Genomic DNA, 19,508 nt, shown 5'->3' with positions numbered 1-19,508 from the left:
AGAAAATAGCGTTCCCTGATGGTTATTTTTGGTCATTTTTGCAACCAGAAAATAACCAGAAAGTAACGTTTGCTGATGGTATGTATTGGTTATTTTTTTGCAACCAGAAAATAACCAGAAAACAACGTTCCCTGATGGTTCTTTTTTGGTTATTATTTTGCTACCAGAAAATAACGTTACCTGATGGTTCTTTTATGGTTATTATTTTGCAACCAGAAAATAACGTTCCCTGATGGTTATTTTTTAATGGTAAAAATAGTCAAAACTGGTAAACGTCAGTAACGTGCAATACAGAAATTATAAGATCACATTAACACATGTTATACTGACCAAATGAAATTAATAAATGTGCCCTTTAATGGCTGAAAATAATAAACTAGTTAAGCTAAATGAAAATACAATCATATATATACATGTGTAATTCTTTAGTGTGGTTGTCTGTTACTGTATGTGTGTGCGCTCGAGCACGTGCATTCTCCGCTCTGCCGCGCACTCCTGTCATTTAAAATTGAACGGTCATTTCGTTCCTCACCCACTAACACATTAGTTTAGCGGTTTATTTACTTTATTTTTTATTTAAAAACGTACAGATTTGAGAGTAAACTTATATTTTAGTTATTTTCGATTGATTTGACACATCTAAATCAACAGACCATAATGTAAGGACTGAAACTCAGGGCTTTTGATTATCTAAAGACGGAGCCGCGATATACTTCTGTGGTGAGACAAGAATATTGTTAGCCTGAAGATAATTTAATTAGCTTTAAATATTGTGTTGAAGTCATTGGTTATTTTATTTCAATAGGGTGACCATATGAGCCATTTCTCCCGCATGCGACCTTGCCTTGATTTGGGCGCATCTTCCGGGAGTCGGAAGTTTGTCAACAGCATACGTCATCGAGGTTCTCACATTTTAGTAAAAAAAAGAATCATACAATTAAAATGTAACATCGCTTCAGACGTATAATCATTGTAGTTCATTGTAGTCATTCTTACCTTGAAATATATGTAACCGGGTCACAAAGTTAATGCTAGAAACCTCTGAAACTAATAGATCCCTCGGAGGGGTATGGGTTATCCGATCCTTTTTAGTCGCTGGTAGAAATGTTACGCTGGCCCTTTAAGAGGTGATAATGAGCTGAGGAGTCTTGCTCTTGTGTTCCTCCGGTGAGCAGCGCGGTTGATCAGGCGGCTCGAACAGTGCTCGCGTGGTAAAGGGATACTTTTGAAGAGCGTAAGTGACTCAATGTTATAAAATCAGTGTAAAATTCGAGCGTATTGTGTGTTTAACTTGCGGTACCAGCATTAATATGTGGTTATTTTGCTGAATTAAGAGGGGAGAAAGTGTTTCATAAGGCCCTCGTGTGTGTGCTCCAGGAACCGCGAGACACATCGAGAGTGAGTGTTTTTAATTTGTTTATTTCTCTTGTAAGAAAACTGTTTGTTGGTCTTGTGTATGCATGTTCTGTGGGAATGTGTACAAAATGGTGTAATCTGAATGTAATCGGGTTCTAAATGTTCATACGGAGTTTTGTACTTTGTCTGCTATGCTATATACAGGAAAGAGGCGAGTTTGTCACATGCTGTGTTAGTGTGTTGTGCACCAGCGTGAAGAAACAACAGAGAGTTGTTATTAATTCATTTGTATGGTTGTGTAATATGCTTGTGTACAATGTTGTGTACAGTGTTACTGAAGCAATTATTAGTTAAATGGGGAATTCGTGTTTAACATGTGCGTAATATATCGACCATTCTGAAGAGTTGAATATGTTGTGGAGATTTTACTTTCATGTATTTCTGATGGAATTGCAGCAGCTTACTTTTTGTTTTAACACTCTTGTGTTTGTTTATTTTCCAGCAGGCTGCTACCGTTGTCTATGTTAGCCGTACATTATTCGATTGTTGTAATCCACGCCCTCTCTCTGATTCCCAAATTGTACCAAAATTAACGCTGCACAGATTAAAGTGTAGTCTGGAATAAAAGACCCCATTTTGACTTTTCATCCTGTGTCCGGTGCCATTGCTTTTGCACGGACCTGGCCACAGAGATTCTTGGTACCAGGAGTGGGGTTCCATTGATTGCTTTTTGGGTGACAGTCCCAAAAGAGGGAGTTGGAGCATCATAGACAACGGTAGTGGTAAAGAGGAGGTCAAAGCCATCGCCAAAGAGGATCAACAACGGGGTGTGACGTGTCTGGAGAGCCTGTGGGAGAGCCAGCGACCAGCTTTCAGCAACGCAGGAGGGTGTTTACACGGTTGTTACGCTCAGTGGCAAGAAGGCTAAAAGAAACCTCATCTTCATACTGCAGTGACTGTTTCAGGACTGTGCCTTTTAAGGTAGAGACATTACAAAAGGATGGACCAGGACCAAAATGAGCCAGCTGCTCGGGCTGGAACCAGCCATGACATGGACAGTGTTGATGCTGTCGACTCCGGTGATGGAGGTAATCCAGTAGCACAGCTGCAGTCACAAATTTTTGAGCTTGGTCAAAAACACGACCAAGTAATGTCTGCCCTGTCCAATTTAAGTAATGTATCAACCAGGTCTTATGTGTACATTCCAAGGGAACGTCAAATTGTACCATTCAGTGGTGATCTTGCTAAAGATGGTCAGACCGTCGATGAGTTCATTGATGAGGTTGAACGAGTAATCAGAGTAAGGGGTTTAAATCCTGATGATCAAGTAGATTTCATTCTTTCTCATTTAAGAGGTTCAGCCTTAGATGAGGTCAAGCTGTGTATGGGGGGAGGTGCAAAACCACCTCAAGATCTGTTTTCATATTTGAGGGGAGCTTTTAGGGAGAAACGTACCACCCCACAGCTGTTGCATGCTTTCTATGCACGCAAGCAGTTAGAGGGAGAAGATTTTCGTGATTATTCTCATGCACTCTCTCAGCTTCTCAACTCTGCTCTCCAGCAGTCGGCGAATGGTGTTGCTGACCCTCAGCTAAACTTAAGAGACCAGTTCATAGAAGGTGTCAGAGACGGAGCCCTGCGTAGAGAATTGCGCAAGATGGTCAGGGAAAAGCCTCAGTCCACTCTGTTTGGTGTTCGTGAAGAGGCTATGCTGTGGGTTGCGGAAGATCAACCCCGTGCTTCTAATGTGGCCAGGAATCGAGGTATTGTGAGTTCAGGTTCTGAGATGTCAGAGCAGTCAAACCCGGCTAATGCTGAGCAAAGTGACGTTGCTGTGACCTTGCAAGAGGTAGTCCAGATGATCGCTCAACAGGGTAAAGCTATTGGGGAACTCACCAATGCAGTTCGTGAACTGGCTGTACAAAAAAGCTCGAGTAACAATCAGGGTGGGAAGCCAAAATTTAAGCCCAAGTATACCGATGATGGCCAACCCATCTGCTTAAAATGTGAAGGAGTGGGACATATAGCTAGACAGTGCAACATAACACATAATTCCAGAGGCCAGTCCACTACTGCTACAGGTCCTGCGGTACAGGGAAACGGGGTCCCTCCATTGCGGTGAGCCGAGCGATGCGAGGAAAACCAGAAGGCTCGTCATGTAACCCCTTAACCAAAGAACGTTTTCTGGAGCGTGCAGTTGGGAAGTGCCCTGAAGTTGACATTCACATTGGTGGTGTTCCAGTCAGATGCCTACTAGACACAGGTAGTAATGTGAGTACTTTAGCAGAAAGCTTCTTCCGAGAGCACCTCCATGGGGAAGACCATGACCTTCATTGCACTGCTAAGTGGCTAAGGATAACTGCAGCAAATAAGCTACCCCTGCCCTATTTGGGGTATGTTGAATTGGACATTGAAGTGATGGGTTTAACTGTACCCGAGTGCGGATTCCTGATAATTCGTGACGGTGATACTGCAGAGCCAGACTCAACTACCCCGGGTATCATAGGCATGAACATCGCTCAACGATGCAGACAGCTGGCACTCACAGAGTTTGACACCACCCTAGAAGGAAAGCTTGACTCTGTGTGGCGAGAGGCCTTTCATCGAGTACAGGAAGTAGAGATGGTCAGGACACTGTCAGCCGCCAGAGTAACGGGCCATAACAAAACACATGTCCCAGCATCTTCTGTAGCCACAGTCTACGCCAGAGTAAACAAGCGAGCTCTTGACCCCGGTTCTTGGCTGTTGTTGGAACCAGGAAGCACACCACTGCCAAGTGGATTGATTCCCCTGCCCACCTTAGTGTCATCATGTAATCGAGTGTTTCCAGTTCAAGTCGTGAACTTTTCCCAGGAGGATGTTTGGCTTCCTACGAAAGCTCGACTCGGAATACTTCATCCATGTCAGTGTGTTGAGAATAATCCCTATGAGGTGAGATTTCAGCGCATCTCCATCGATCAGGAAGAAGTGACCATGGAGCGGAAAGTTGAAGCAGAGTCTGACTCTGATCTAAAGGATCTCTTAAATAAACTGCGTGTAGGAGGCACCCCGGAACAGCAAACCAGGCTAGGGGCATTACTTAGACAATATGTGGATGTGTTTGCAGTTCATGATGAGGATCTGGGGTACACCGACCTGGTGAAGCACAAGATTCCCTTGATGGACGACACTCCTATCTCTCAGCCTTACCGCCGCATACCACCTACCCAATTCGAAGAAGTCAGAGAGCATATCTCTGGACTGCTTAGGAAGGGTGTGATACACGAAAGCTGTAGCTCTTATGCTTCCCCAGTCGTGTTGGTACGCAAGACTGACGGGAGTTTGAGGCTGTGTGTGGATTATAGGAGACTAAACTCTAAGACCAAACGTGACGCTTTCCCATTGCCACGTATAGATGAGAGCTTGGATGCGTTGGGTGGAGCCCAGATGTTTTCAACAATAGATCTTGCTAGTGGGTACCATCAAGTTGCAGTTGACGAGAAAGACAGGCACCGGACAGCATTCATCACGCCGTTCGGGCTATATGAATTCAGACGTATGCCCTTCGGGCTTTGCAATGCACCCGCCACATTCCAGCGCCTCACGCAGGCTGTCATGAGTGACTTGGTTTTCCAAATTGTGCTCATCTACTTGGACGACCTGTTGGTGTACTCATCCACTTTCGACGAACATCTAGTGAGGCTGGAAACTGTGTTTAAAAGGTTGAGAGAAACAGGGCTTAAAGTGAAAGTGGAGAAGTGTCATTTTCTGCAGCCTGAAGTCCGGTTCCTGGGACATCAAGTTTCAGCACGAGGTGTGAGTACGGACCCGGAGAAAATCAATGCAGTCCGTGAGTGGCCGACTCCTAGTACACTGAAGGAGCTTAGATCATTCCTGGGATTCTGCAGCTATTATAGAAGATTCATTCAGAGCTTCTCCCAAATAGCTGGGCCATTGCACGATGTAGTGAATGTGTGCCTTCGAGAGACAAGGCCGGGCAAGGCATCTGAGGTGTTTAAGAGTGTTTGGACCTCTCAGTGCAGTATGGCTTTTGACCAACTCAAAAACCAGCTGACTAGTGCACCTACTTTGGGTTATGCTGACTTTAGCCTACCTTTTGTGATCGAGACGGATGCCAGCAGTCTTGGGTTGGGTGCCATCTTGTACCAGTACCAGCAAGGTCGAAGAACCGTGATAGCCTTTGCAAGTAGGAGGTTACGAGGAGCAGAAAAAAATGATCATAACTACAGCAGCATGAAGCTGGAGTTGTTAGCACTGAAGTGGGCGGTCACGGAGAAGTTTCGGAGTTACCTTCTTGGGTCCAAGTTTACCATTCTAACGGACAATAATCCCCTTTGTCACCTCAACACCGCTAAACTAGGCGCTGTTGAACAGCGATGGGCTGCTCAGCTCGCGGTTTTCGATTTTGGTGTCAAGTACCGCCCTGGGCGATGCAACACAGCAGCTGACGCCCTGTCCAGGAGACCAGGACCCGATGAACCTGAGCCTGAAAGTGAGGACACAGAGTATGATGGCTGCCTGGCAATCTGTAACTCCCTTAGGACAGGAACGGCTCTGGGACCAGACTTGTTGGTAGCAGGAGTTGAGGGCAGTAAAGTCAGACTGTTACAGGCTTCGTTGGCTGAGGAGGATAATGTGGAATGTGAGAACACCCCCACTTTGCCAGGATATTCGAACGACGAACTCCGACAGTTTCAGGAGGCTGATCCCACCCTCAGTGTGTTTGAAAGATTCTGGAGCCAGAAAAGGAAACCTACCCGCCAGGAGAAACTAGGGCTGGCTAAACCTGTGCAGTGTCTCCTGAAGCAATGGCAGAAGATAAGAGAAAAGAATGGCCTCTTATACCGGGTAATTGACGATGTCCAGGTTGGAGAGTGTCACCAGCTGTTGATACCCACCTGTCTGACTCACCAAGTCTTGAAGAATGTCCACGATCAGATGGGACATCAGGGTATAGAAAGGACCCTGTGCCTGTTAAAGCAGAGATGTTTCTGGGGAGGGATGTAAGGGGACGTGGAACAGTGGGTGAAGAGGTGTCAGCGCTGTGTCCTAGCAAAGATGCCACAGCCCAAGATTAAAGCGCCCTGGACATCCTTTTTGGCCTCCCGACCACTGGAGGTTGTGGCGGTAGATTTCACCACACTTGAACCAGCCACAGATGGACGGGAGAATGTCCTAGTAGTGACTGATGTGTTCACTAAATTCAGTCAAGCATTTCCTGCACGTGACCAAAAAACCGAAACCACTGCAAAGATTCTACTCAGGGAATGGTTCCTGAAGTATGGAGTGCCGCAACGCTTGCACTCCGACCAGGGCAGAAACTTTGAAAGTGCTGTTATCACAGAACTCTGCCGGCTATATGGGGTTAAGAAGACTCGCACGACACCTCACCATCCCCAAGGAAATCCTCAGTGTGAGAGGTTTAACAGAACTCTCCACGACCTCCTGAGGTCTCTTCCACCTGAAAAGAAGCGCAGGTGGCCTGAACACTTATCTGAGCTTGTGTATGCATATAATGTCACACCACATTCCTCCACTGGGTACTCTCCATATTACCTGTTATTTGGTATCCAGCCACATCTGCCGATTGATGCTCTATTGGGCCAGGAACCTGCAACAGAGAATGGATCTGACTGGCTAAAGGTACACCAGGAACGACTTCGAGAGGCACATTCCCGAGCGAAGGAGTATGCTGAAAGGAAGGCTGCTGAGAGGACGGCACAGCAAGAAGGAAAGGTATATTGCCCTGCCGTAGAGGTTGGACAACATGTATACCTGCGACATCGGCCGCCTGGAAGAAACAAGATTCAGGAAGCTTGGGCGCCCACACTGTACAGAGTCTCAGAGGTTCAGAGATCAACATACACGGTGGAGCCTATTGAAGGAGGCCCAATAAAAAGGGTGCATAGATCCAACCTCCGTCCCTGTGGAAATCCAGTCCCCGTGCCCAGACCAAGGAGTCAGAAACCCCCTGAAAGAGAATTACATACTCGAGTTTCTGAACCCGAGATGCCCTCACTAGAGGCAGAATGTGTTCTGGTGGAGGAAGTTACATGTCCAAGAGAGATGCAAGCAGTAACTCTACCATCAGAGGATCCTGAACAGCCAGTTTTCGAGCTTGAAGCCTGCCTGGATGAGGAGGTAGAGGAACCTGCTCAGAGTAATATGTGCTCTGGACCAGGAAGTCATGTGGAACCTGAGGACACCCTGAATGTGCAGCCAGCATCGATAGAGCTTGGGAATGAAAGTATCCACTTACCTGCTGAAAGTCCACAGTTGAGGCCTGTGCCAATTCCTAGAAAGAAGTGCCACGAGTGCCTTGTAAAAGTGCCTTGCCCTACACCACGTAGAACGCCAAGAGCGAGTGCAGGGGTACACGGTAACCCAAACAGATTACCCAAGACGGCTTGCAATGCAGTGACCTTTACTCCTGATGTGCTTTCCCAAGTGTTGGCGGGCATGGTGCTGTATACGTCCGGGAAGCTGCAAGGAGGGCTAGATGATGAGTGTTTATAGTCACCGAGGACGTTGACTACCAGCAGGGGAGAGTGTAACCGGGTCACAAAGTTAATGCTAGAAACCTCTGAAACTAATAGATCCCTCGGAGGGGTATGGGTTATCCGATCCTTTTTAGTCGCTGGTAGAAATGTTACGCTGGCCCTTTAAGAGGTGATAATGAGCTGAGGAGTCTTGCTCTTGTGTTCCTCCGGTGAGCAGCGCGGTTGATCAGGCGGCTCGAACAGTGCTCGCGTGGTAAAGGGATACTTTTGAAGAGCGTAAGTGACTCAATGTTATAAAATCAGTGTAAAATTCGAGCGTATTGTGTGTTTAACTTGCGGTACCAGCATTAATATGTGGTTATTTTGCTGAATTAAGAGGGGAGAAAGTGTTTCATAAGGCCCTCGTGTGTGCTCCAGGAACCGCGAGACACATCGAGAGTGAGTGTTTTTAATTTGTTTATTTCTCTTGTAAGAAAACTGTTTGTTGGTCTTGTGTATGCATGTTCTGTGGGAATGTGTACAAAATGGTGTAATCTGAATGTAATCGGGTTCTAAATGTTCATACGGAGTTTTGTACTTTGTCTGCTATGCTATATACAGGAAAGAGGCGAGTTTGTCACATGCTGTGTTAGTGTGTTGTGCACCAGCGTGAAGAAACAACAGCGAGTTGTTATTAATTCATTTGTATGGTTGTGTAATATGCTTGTGTACAATGTTGTGTACAGTGTTACTGAAGCAATTATTAGTTAAATGGGGAATTCGTGTTTAACATGTGCGTAATATATCGACCATTCTGAAGAGTTGAATATGTTGTGGAGATTTTACTTTCATGTATTTCTGATGGAATTGCAGCAGCTTACTTTTTGTTTTAACACTCTTGTGTTTGTTTATTTTCCAGCAGGCTGCTACCGTTGTCTATGTTAGCCGTACATTATTCGATTGTTGTAATCCACGCCCTCTCTCTGATTCCCAAATTGTACCAAAATTAACGCTGCACAGATTAAAGTGTAGTCTGGAATAAAAGACCCCGTTTTGACTTTTCATCCTGTGTCCGGTGCCATTGCTTTTGCACGGCCCTGGCCACATATAACGGCTGCTTTTATAAAATTAAACCTGAAATAATAAACCTCGATGACGTATGCGGTCGACAAATGCGACTCCCAGAAGACGCATCCAAATCCTGGCAAGAAATGGCTCATGGTCACCCTAAAATATCTATAATGTCTGATGTTGATGTAGGCCTACACACTGTGTACTTTTTTTAGAAATTATATACTGTGCCGTTTAAATCGAAAATTAGGGTACTTCAGTAATGAAAAAGGAATTATTAGGCTAAAAGAATAATCTAATGCATTGATTTCATCCTCCATATTGTGTGGGATGATGTATTTGACCTATTTTAATTAGATTAGACAAGCGATGGATAAAAACACAGTATGGATGTATTCATTACTGAAGTGTAGTAAGGCCAAACGGACACAAGAAAAATATTTTAGGCTAACATTCTGGGAACGTTCACCTAACGTTAGTTTCTGGTTCCCAGAAAGTTTTTTTAAGGTTTGTTTTTGGTTGTCTGTACGGAAATAAAACGTTAGTTTCATGGTTTCTATAACGTTAGGGGAACGTTTAGGGCAGGAGTCTTCAACTAAAATCGCTTGAGGTCCAGTAAACGAACCCTCCTTACCAGCCGAGGTCCGGAGAATTAAATACCTAAAAACATGAATTCATGGTTTTTGGCAGACCAAAGAAATAAACATGTCTTTTCATATCTATACGACGGCACTACGATGTCTGACAACAATATAATGAAGGAAAATGTGCAAAATGCCCTAATCTCTAAACCTATACATTCATTTCAATATTAACAACTTTAAAAGAAAACTAATGTGTTGTTTTCTGCTGAACTGAGATTAACAAATAGCAGCATCAAGCTGTGACTGAACATCCTCTGATAACATTTTCAGCTCTTCTTGTGGCTGTTGCAGCTGAATGGGGGGTTTGTTTAATATTTTCTTTTAGTTCATGTCTTTATTTTCCTTCTAAAAGTGTTTCACACACAGCCTCCACGCACTCTTTTACTATTTTCCCATCAGTAAAGGGCTTGTTATGTTTTCCTAAGATCCACTGTATTCTTAGGGAACATTCATATGCAGGTTGTTGGGCGGTAAGTGAGTGAGGGAGGACCCGTGTAGATCGCTACTACCGGGCTTTGAGCTAATATATTTTCCGTGTCCTTACCTAGGACTGCTGCGGGCAAGTTTCTTCATAGTGTCTCTGTCTAATTTCATAATGCCGTTTAAGGTTTCCACTTTTGACAACCGCAACAGACTCTGAGCAAATGAGACAAACCGGTCTTGTGCATGTCGATACAGGAAGAATAAATGCAAATCTCTCGAGCCATTCATCTTGGAAAACATGGTTTTCAGCATCAACTTTTCTAACTTTTGAAAAGGACATTGTTTTTCAGTCACTGAGAGCTACGTCTGCGCGCTGTGCAGCGAGTCTGTCTCTATGTCTCGGCTCTCTTCACTCATCGACTTCTGAACGTAGCAACAGTGCGCGCCACATATGTTAACTGTCCGTGGCGCCATAGGACCCAAACTGCTACTGAGCAGACCTTGATGTGCCTGGTATAAATTTGATTGCATTAGAATATAATGTGGCGTTCATTTATTTATTATGTCAAAAGGCTTTGGGTCCAGACGGACGCATCTCGCGGTCCGCATTCGGACCGGAGTCCGCTAGTTGGTGACCCCTGGTTTAGGGGATTCTGTTTATACTGCGGCAAAGCAGGCCACTTTGCCATCAATTGTCCGCTAAAAGCCAAGGCCCACCAGTAGTCCGGAGAGTGCTGGTGGGCGCCCTCTCCTATCAACCGCAACTTACTCCCTCTCCGACTTCTGTTCCGGGGATCTCCCACTCTGGACACGCCCTCCTCGACTCTGGGGCCGAGGGCAACTTTATCAGCATGGCTACAGCTCGCGAATGGGGAGTTCCCGCCGTTCCTCTCGTCCCAGCCTGCGGAGGCCTAGATGCTCGCGGGCAAACTTTTCTCCACCATCACACACGTCACACCCTGTGTAAGTCTATTTATTTCTGGGAATCACCATGAGAGTATTGTGCTGTACATGCTCAATTTCCCTGGTAACCATGTTGTTCTGGGACATCCTTGGCTTGTACAGCACAATTCTCACGTGGATTGGGGGAATAACTCTGTTTTAGCGTGGAGCCATTCGTGTCATGTATCTTTTCTTGGCCCTGCCGCGTCTCCTCTCTCTGTTTCGTGTGATTCGCAGGTGCAGCCCACAGACCTGACCGGTGTCCCGGTGGAGTACCATGATCTCGGCACAGTCTTCAGCAAGTCCCAGGCCACCTCTCTTCCTCCACATCGCTCCTACGACTGCGCCATTAACCTCCTCCCGGGCACTTCTCCGCCAAAGGGCCGCCTTTATTCCCTGGCAGGTCCTGAGAGAGAGGCCATGGACAAGTGCATTTAGGAGTCTCTCCTGTCAGGTCTCATACGTCACTCGTCATCCCCTGTGGGTGCAGGGTTTTTCTTCGTTCAGAAGAAGGACAGCTCCCTGCGCCCCTGTATTGATTATCAAGGTTTGAATGACATCACTGTAAAGAACAGGTACCCCTTACCTCTCATGTCACCTCTCAACTTTATTTATATAGCGCTTTTTACAATTTTCATTGTTTACAAAGCAGCTGTACATGAGACATATTGACTATAAGCAAAACAATTAAAGTTATACCTTTAAAAACAAGAAAAAGGTGAAAACACAGAAGACAGACATACCGACACACACACAATATGCACACGTACTATCACACATAGACATAGACACACACACGGATGCAAACACACACACACACACACACACACACACACACGCACACACACACACACACACAGTCAAGCACGCACATAGACACGCACACACACAGACACGCACTCACGCACAGTGAAAGCACACATTTAAGATAAAGGAGAGAGAAACAGAAGTCAAATATTAAACAGACTATAAATACCTATATTCAATATTAATTAAGTAAAACTTTAAAATTCTAAAGCAGCCCCCCCGGCAAAACAGTATGCAAATGGTGGCGAGGAACCCAAAACTCCAATAGAGAAAAAAAAACCCAGGAGAACCCAGGAGAATTCCAGTTCCCCTCTGGCAAAAGCTGCTGCCTCTGCATAAACTCAACAGTGCTTGCACAACAAGGCTAAATAAAAATAAATTATAAGGTAAATTATAGATTTAAGATTATCATTAATAATCTAATAGCATTTGAAATTTTGTGGTCAAGATGTGTCAAGTGACCGCGTCCTTCTTTATCCAGCTCTATCATCTCAGCTCTTGTCAGGTCTCCGCTCTACCATCAGGTCAGGCCATGAACTGCATCCTGCTCGCTGTGGTAACCTTGGAACAATGAGACAAGACTGGCTGAGAGTAGAGTACTGTTCTGCACTCTTTGATGCAACAAGTACATCAGTTGTGTTTTTGGTTCCGGTTGATTTAACTAGTGCAGCCTAAACCCTCAGAAGATTTATATTATGGAGGTGTAGTGTATGCAAGATTAAAAAGATGAGTCTTTAGTCTAGATTTAAACTGACAGAGTGTGTCTGCCTCCCGGACAGTGCAGGGAACACTATTCCAAAGTTTAGGCGCTAGATAGGAAAATGATCTACCACCTGCACTTGATTTTGAAATTCTAGGTATTACTAACTGATAGGACGCCTGAGAGCGTAATGCACATGAAGGACTGTAATACAAGAGGAGTTCACTCAAGTACTGAGGAGCTAAACCATGTAGGGCTCTATAGGTAATAAGCAAAATTTTAAAGTTAATGCGATGCTTTATATGTAACCAGTGCAAGGTTGACAGAACCGGGCTAATATGTTCATACTTTTTTGTACATGTAAGAACTCGAGCAGCCTCGTTTTGGACTAGTTGGGGTTTTTGTAATAAGCCTGCAGGGCAACCACCTAACAGTGCATTACAGTAATCTAGTCTTGATGTCATGAATGCATGAATGAACTTCTCTGCATCTGATAGTGACAGCATATGACGTAGTTTAGATATATTCTTAAAATGGAAAAATGCAATTTCACAGGTGTTGGCCACGTGGCTGTCAAATGACAGATTACTATCGAATAGAACTCCAAGATTCTTAGCTGACGATGAGGCTTTTATAGAACATCTGTCAATAGTTAAGCAGTATTCTTGGTTGTTACGTATGGTATTGGTTTTCGGTCCAATAAGTAACACTTCTGTTTTGTCCGAGTTCAGTAATAAAAAGTTGTTACTTATCCAGTTTTTTATATCACCTATGCATTCCATTATTCGATGGAAATGCTGTGTTTCAATTTTCAATTCAATTCAATTTTATTTATATAGCGCTTTTCACAATGCGCATTGTTCCAAAGCAGCTTTACAGGAGCAAATAAGAAAAACACAGAAAGGTAAAACACAGCACAGTGCATGGTGTTTATAGACCAAGCAAGATCATTATAATAAATAATATCTAATAAATAAATGAATAAATAAATAAATGCATGCTCCCGGTGAGCAAGCCAACACTGCACTGCTCTGCTGTGGCGAGGAACCCAAACTCCAATGATGAATAATGGAGAAAAAAAAACCTCGGGAGAAACCAGGCTCAGCCGGGAGGGCCAGATCTCCTCTGACGTGTCATGGCTGCACTCAGTGACCCCGACCAAAGCCACCGAGCAACGTCCACGAAGAACAGGGAGAGCCCACGAGCCGCGACCCAGGAAGCCCCACCCGCCGAAACCGTGCAGGTCCAACCCGGTCCCATTCCGCGATCAACAACAGACAACAGAGGAACAACCAGGGAAAAGTAGTAATGGCATAATTAACTTTATTCCTCTGTTGTCCGACATCGACCACAAAACAAGACCAACCAGACCAGACCCACACAGTCCCAACAAATGAAACGCCCCGAACCACAACCAACAAGCCCCCCCACTCCCTACAACACCCACCCAGCTACCTCCAATCAAAGTCACTGAGTGCAGCCATAACTTCAAACTGCTGTCGTGTGATGTAAGTTTAGCATTAAATACCAAGTATTGTAAATTTAGCATTTATGTGACAGGTAGTCCGTCTTTGCTCTCGGTTGGGGATGGAATTGTCTGAGCTGGGCCGGCCAGATGGTCGCCTTTTTCTTGGGTGGTGATGGAATTGCCTTGGATGGAGCTGGATGGTCAGTCAGTCCGCAGGCTCTCGCAGGAGGATGGCACGGGATTTTCAGATGTAGCTGGCGTAATCTCTAGTTGTGGATGGGCATATGACGTTCATCTGGGTCTGGCGGAATCTCTCCCTACCTCGGGATGGGCATCCCGAGGCGAGGGCAGAAACAGAAAGAGAATAATTAGCGTAGCTGCTGTTCATTAGCTATGTATTAGTGAATGCTTGGCTGAAAAGATGTGTCTTTAATCTAGATTTAAATTGGGAGAGTGTGTCTGACCCTCGAATAGTATCGGGGAGGCTATTCCAGAGTTTAGGTGCTACGTATGAGAAAGCTCTACCCCCTTTGGTGGATTTAGTTATTCTAGGTGTTATCAAAAGTCTGGAGTTTTGAGATCTTAGAGAGCGTGATGGGTTGTAGTGTGGTAGAAGCTCTGTTATGTAGGTAGGGGCTAAACCGTTTAAGGCTTTATAAGTAATTAAAAGAACTTTAAAGTCAATACGATACTTAATGGGTAACCAGTGAAGGGTTGATAACATTGGGGTTATGTGATCGTATTTTCTGGACCTGGTTAGAACTCTGGCAGCTGCATTCTGAACTAACTGTAGTTTGTTTATTGATGCTGCAGGACAACCACTAAGCAGTGCATTACAGTAGTCAAGTCTTGAGGTCACAAATGCATGAATAAGCTTCTCTGCATCAGCCACACATAAAATATTTCGCAATTTGGCAACATTTCTAAGGTGGAAGAAGGCTGTTTTTGTGACATTTGAGATGTGATTTTTAAATGACAGGTTGCTGTCTAATATAACGCCAAGGTCTTTAACTGTATTTGTTGGAGTAACAGTGCAGCCTTCAATTTGCAGGTCATAATCCGAAATATTCTGCTCACGTGTCTTTGGTCCGATAAGTAATATTTCTGTTTTATTAGAATTTAAAAGAAGGAAATTACAAGTCATCCAATGCTTTATATCGTCGATGCACTCTGCCAATTTGGATAGTTGGAAGGAATCATCTGGTCTTGATGAGATATATAGCTGAGTATCATCTGCATAACAGTGGAAGCTAATTCCATGTTTTCTAATAATGTTTCCAAGGGGCAGCATGTATATGGAGAATAGCAAGGGTCCTAAAACCGATCCCTGAGGTAATCCATAATTTACTTGCGTTAGATTTGATGATTCCCCATTTAAATGGACAAATTGATGTCTGTCTGATAAGTAAGATCTGAACCATTGTAGTGCCTGTCCCTGAATACCGGTATAATTGTGTAAGCGATCTAGAAGTATTTTATGGTCTACAGTATCGAACGCAGCACTAAGGTCGAGCAGGACTAGGAGTGAGATCTTACCTTTATCTGATGCTATAAGCAAGTCGTTTGTAATTTTAACGAGCGCAGTTTCAGTACTATGATGCGGTCTAAAGCCTGACTGGAATTTTTCGTGTATGTCATTATTTTGTAAGAAAGAGCACAACTGAGTGGACACTACTTTTTCTAGTATTTTAGACAGGTAAGGGAGATTTGAAATCGGTCTATAGTTTCCTAGTTCATTGGGGTCTAAGTTTGGTTTCTTGATAAGAGGCTTAATGACGGCCAGTTTAAAGGGTCCTGGGACATGGCCTAGATTAATTGACGAGTTGATAATGTTATAAATGGGCTAGTTGGTATGGGATCTAATAAGCAAGTTGTAGGTTTAGATGTTGCAATAAGTTTAATTAAATCTTCCTGTTCTATAGGTGAAAAACACTGTAGCCTTTCTTTTGGGGCGATGGTTGGTACTAATTTATAGGACAGACTTGGAGGTTGAGTTTTTACTATTTTGTCTCGTATGTTTTCGATTTTCTCTGTAAAAAAAATCATGAAATCATTGCTACCAAGGTGCGGCGGAATACCAAGGTCAGGTGAAGTCTGTTTATTTGTTAGTTTAGCAACTGTACTAAATAAAAACCTTGGATTGTTTTTGTTAGTTTCTATGAGGTTACGCAGGTGCTCAGCCTTTGCTGCTTTTAGTGCCTTTTTATAACAGTTTGCACTCTCTTTCCACGCAATTTTAAAGACCTCTAATTGGGTTTGTTTCCATTTGCGCTCCAGTTTACGTGTTTCTCTTTTAAGGGCGCGAGTGGTGCTATTGTACCATGGTGCTGCGTTTTTCTCATTAATCTTTTTTGACTACATAGGTGCGACAGCTTCTAATGTATTAGAGTGCCCAATTTGAGTGCCCAATAGTGCCCAATTTGCTGGTCATGTCATCGAGCGATTCTATATTTATTGGTATGGTTATTAAAGGAGTCAGATCTGGCAAGCTCTTTGCGAAACTATCTTTAGTAGTTGAGGTAATTGTTCTACCCTGTCGATAACGAGTTAAACGGCTGATTTCTGCAGTGCGCAGTGTACATGTTATAAGATAGTGATCAGTGACATCGTAGCTTTGAGGTATAATATATATATTGGTTAGATCGGCTCCGTGAGATATAATCAAGTCTAGTGTATGATTAAATCGATGAGTGGGTCCATTGATGTGTTGTGTTACTCCAAAAGAGTGTAATAGCTCTGTAAACGCCACTGCTAATGCATCATTAGCACTATCTAAGTGGATATTAAAGTCTCCGACAATTAGTACTTTATCAACGTTAACCAATAGGTCCGATAGGAAGTCCGCAAACTCTTTCAGAAAATCAGTGTAGGGACCAGGGGGTCTATACACTGTAGCCAACGTACAAGAAAGCAATGATTTTTTACTGTCAATTGGAACAATTATGTTCAACGCAAGCACTTCAAATGATTTAAATATATGCTCCGTTCTCTGAGTTACAGTAAGAAAGTCTCTAAAGATTGTTGCAACACCGCCACCTGTGTTTCATGAGGCTTCGAGGAAATATACAGTTGAGTATCATCAGCATAACAGTGAAAGCTAACTCTGTGTTGCTTTATTATATCTCCTAGAGGTAGTATGTATAATGCGAAGAGCAGAGGCCCTAAGACTGAGCCCTGTGGTACACCGTACTGGACTTGCGATTTGCGTGACACCTCATTGTTTATTGCTACAAATTGAAAACGGTCAGATAAATAAGATTTAAATCATTTCAAAGCTATTCCCTTAATGCCGACATAATTTTCGAGTCTATGTAGGAGTGTGCTGTGGTCAATGGTGTCGAATGCAGCACTAAGGTCTAGCAGCACCAATAATGAGATACAACCTCGGTCAGACGCCAATAGCAGATAATTTGTAACTCTGATCAAAACAGTCTCTGTACTGTTACATGCTCTAAATCCAGACTGGAATTCTTCATTGATGTCATTCCTTTGGAGGAAGGAACATAATTGAGTTGAAAATACTTTTTCCAGAACTTTAGATATGAAAGGTAGATTCAATATAGGCCTGTAGTTTCCTAGTTCTCTAGGGTTGAGTTGGGTTTTTTGCCAAGGGGCCTTATAACAGCCACCTTATATGCTTTAGGCACATGACCTAATGTCAGAGATGAGTTAATAATACTAAGAAGAGGAGCTATAATTTCTGGGAGCATCTCTTTCAGTAGATTTGTAGGTATAGGGTCTAGCATACATGCTGTTGATTTAGATGATCTAATGATTTTAGACAGTTCATCATGATCTACGGTAGAAAATAATTGCAATTTCTCCTTAGGGGCGCTGAAGTTAGTTTGTTCAGCGGTTTTCACTTCTGGTTGCATTGTTATATTTTTTTCTCTAATATCTTGGATTTTATTTGTGAAGTAGTTCATAAAATCATCATGTTATGCTGATATTCAGAATCTGAAGTCGCTGACGATTTATTTTTTGTTAATTTAGCCACTGTGTTAAATAAAAACCTAGGGTTGTGCTGGTTTTCTTCTATTAGTGATGAAAAGTAGGCGGATCTAGACGTTTTTAGGGCTTTCCTGTATTTTCGAAAACTATCCTTCCATGCTGTACGAAATACTTCTAATTTAGTTTTCTTAAAGTTGCGCTCCATTTTTCGGGCCGCTTTCTTTAGAGCCTGAGTGTGTTCATTATACCACGGTGTTGGGCTGCCATTTTTAATCTTCTTTAAACGCAGAGGAGCAACTGTGTCTAGCGTTTCCAAGAAGGTGGAGTTAAAATTTTCAATGGTAATGTCAAGATCTTCAACGTTATTTCTCATGCTAGAGATTTGAGACAATTATCAAGACAGATTATCGAGAAACGCATCTTTGGTAGGTGAAGTTATTGTTCTACCATATTTGTATTAAGGAGTTTGATTTGCAGCCATAGGCCAGTGAAGCAAACATAATACGAGATAATGATCCGAGATGTCTTCACTCTGCTGAAGGATTTTAACGTCGTCCACATTTATACCGTAAGACAGTATTAAATCTAAAGTATGATTACGAAGGTGAGTAGGTCCTGACACATGTTGACTAACGCCCATGGAGTTAAGAGTGTTTTTTTAAAGCCATTCCTAAAGCATCTGTATCGTTATCTACATGGATGTTAAAATCACCAATGACAAGGACTCTATCTGTGGCCAGTACTAGTTCTGATAAGAACCCACCAAATTCTTTAATAAAATCTGTGTGGTGCCCTGGAGGCCTATATACAATAGCTAGAATACATTTAAAAAATGTTTTATCCTTAGTATTAGGTGTTGAAACATGAAGTACCATGACTTCAAAAGAATTTTATTTAGAGTTAGACTTCTGGGAAATGCTAATAGAGTTATTGTAAAGTGCTGCGACACCGCCCCCTCTGCCTTTTAGATGAGGCTCATGTTTATAATAATAATCTTGGGGGACAGATTCATTTAAAGTAATATAATCATCTGGTTTTAGCCATGTTTCTGTCAAACAGAGCATGTCTATTTTATGGTCTGTTATCATATCGTTAACAAAAAGTCCTTTATTAGAGAAAGATCTAATATTTAGCAATCCGAGTCGTAACAGTTGATTATCTGTATTTTGTTCATGTTTAATTTGTTTAGCGTTTATTAAATTACTTTCAAGAGGTTTACGCATTATTTTATGTTATCTGGGGGACAGACACAGTGTCTATTTTGTGATGTTTGGGAGAAGGGATTATTACATGTTGTACATTTTGTGAATTCTGCAACATGAGACGGCAAACAGACAGTTGGTTAAGCCATTCTGTCTGCTCCTTGACCTGGGCCCCAATGAGTCAAGCTTTAGCATTAGCATTATTAAGACTTTTTGCCATATTTCTAGCCCCAGCCAGGTGGGATGGAGACCATCTCGTTTCAACAGGTCAGGTCTGCCCTCAAAACTTTTCCAGTTATTTGTAAAAACTATATAATTCTGCAGGCACCACTCAGACAACCAGCCATTTAGTGATGATAATCTGCTATAAATCTCATCACCACGATAAGCAGTGAGGGGGCCAGAGAATATTACAGTGACTGACATCGTGCTTGCGAGCTCACACACCTCTTTAATATTATCTTT

The 19,508-nt window shown here is 43.2% G+C and overlaps 1 protein-coding gene and 1 long non-coding RNA gene across 2 annotated transcripts; both read left to right on the top strand.

The window, feature by feature from the left end:
• The first annotated feature begins 1,032 nt into the window (after positions 1 to 1,032).
• On the top strand, positions 1,033 to 1,622 carry LOC130556814 (uncharacterized). The gene is made up of 3 exons (XR_008963246.1): positions 1,033 to 1,234; positions 1,335 to 1,398; positions 1,561 to 1,622. It is a non-coding gene; the product is annotated as an uncharacterized LOC130556814 (long non-coding RNA).
• Positions 1,623 to 5,686: 4,064 nt separating this feature from the next.
• Positions 5,687 to 8,640, top strand: LOC130556803 (protein NYNRIN-like). The gene is made up of 3 exons (XM_057338105.1): positions 5,687 to 8,132; positions 8,233 to 8,294; positions 8,457 to 8,640. The coding sequence occupies exon 1, from the start codon at positions 6,415 to 6,417 to the stop codon at positions 7,870 to 7,872; it is 1,458 nt and encodes a 485-aa protein (XP_057194088.1). The 5' UTR covers positions 5,687 to 6,414; the 3' UTR covers positions 7,873 to 8,132; positions 8,233 to 8,294; positions 8,457 to 8,640.
• Positions 8,641 to 19,508: the final 10,868 nt, after the last annotated feature.

Source organism: Triplophysa rosa, linkage group LG7 (assembly GCF_024868665.1).
Source record: "Triplophysa rosa linkage group LG7, Trosa_1v2, whole genome shotgun sequence".
Lineage (NCBI taxonomy): Eukaryota > Metazoa > Chordata > Actinopteri > Cypriniformes > Nemacheilidae > Triplophysa > Triplophysa rosa.
Note: the sequence above shows the minus strand (reverse complement) of the source record. Positions and strands in the feature narration are given on the sequence as shown.

What these genes read in the sequence shown, in the direction of transcription:
- LOC130556803 (XM_057338105.1), top strand. Translation starts at nt 6,415, where the DNA reads ATGCCACAGCCCAAGATTAAAGCGCCCTGGACATCCTTTTTGGCCTCC.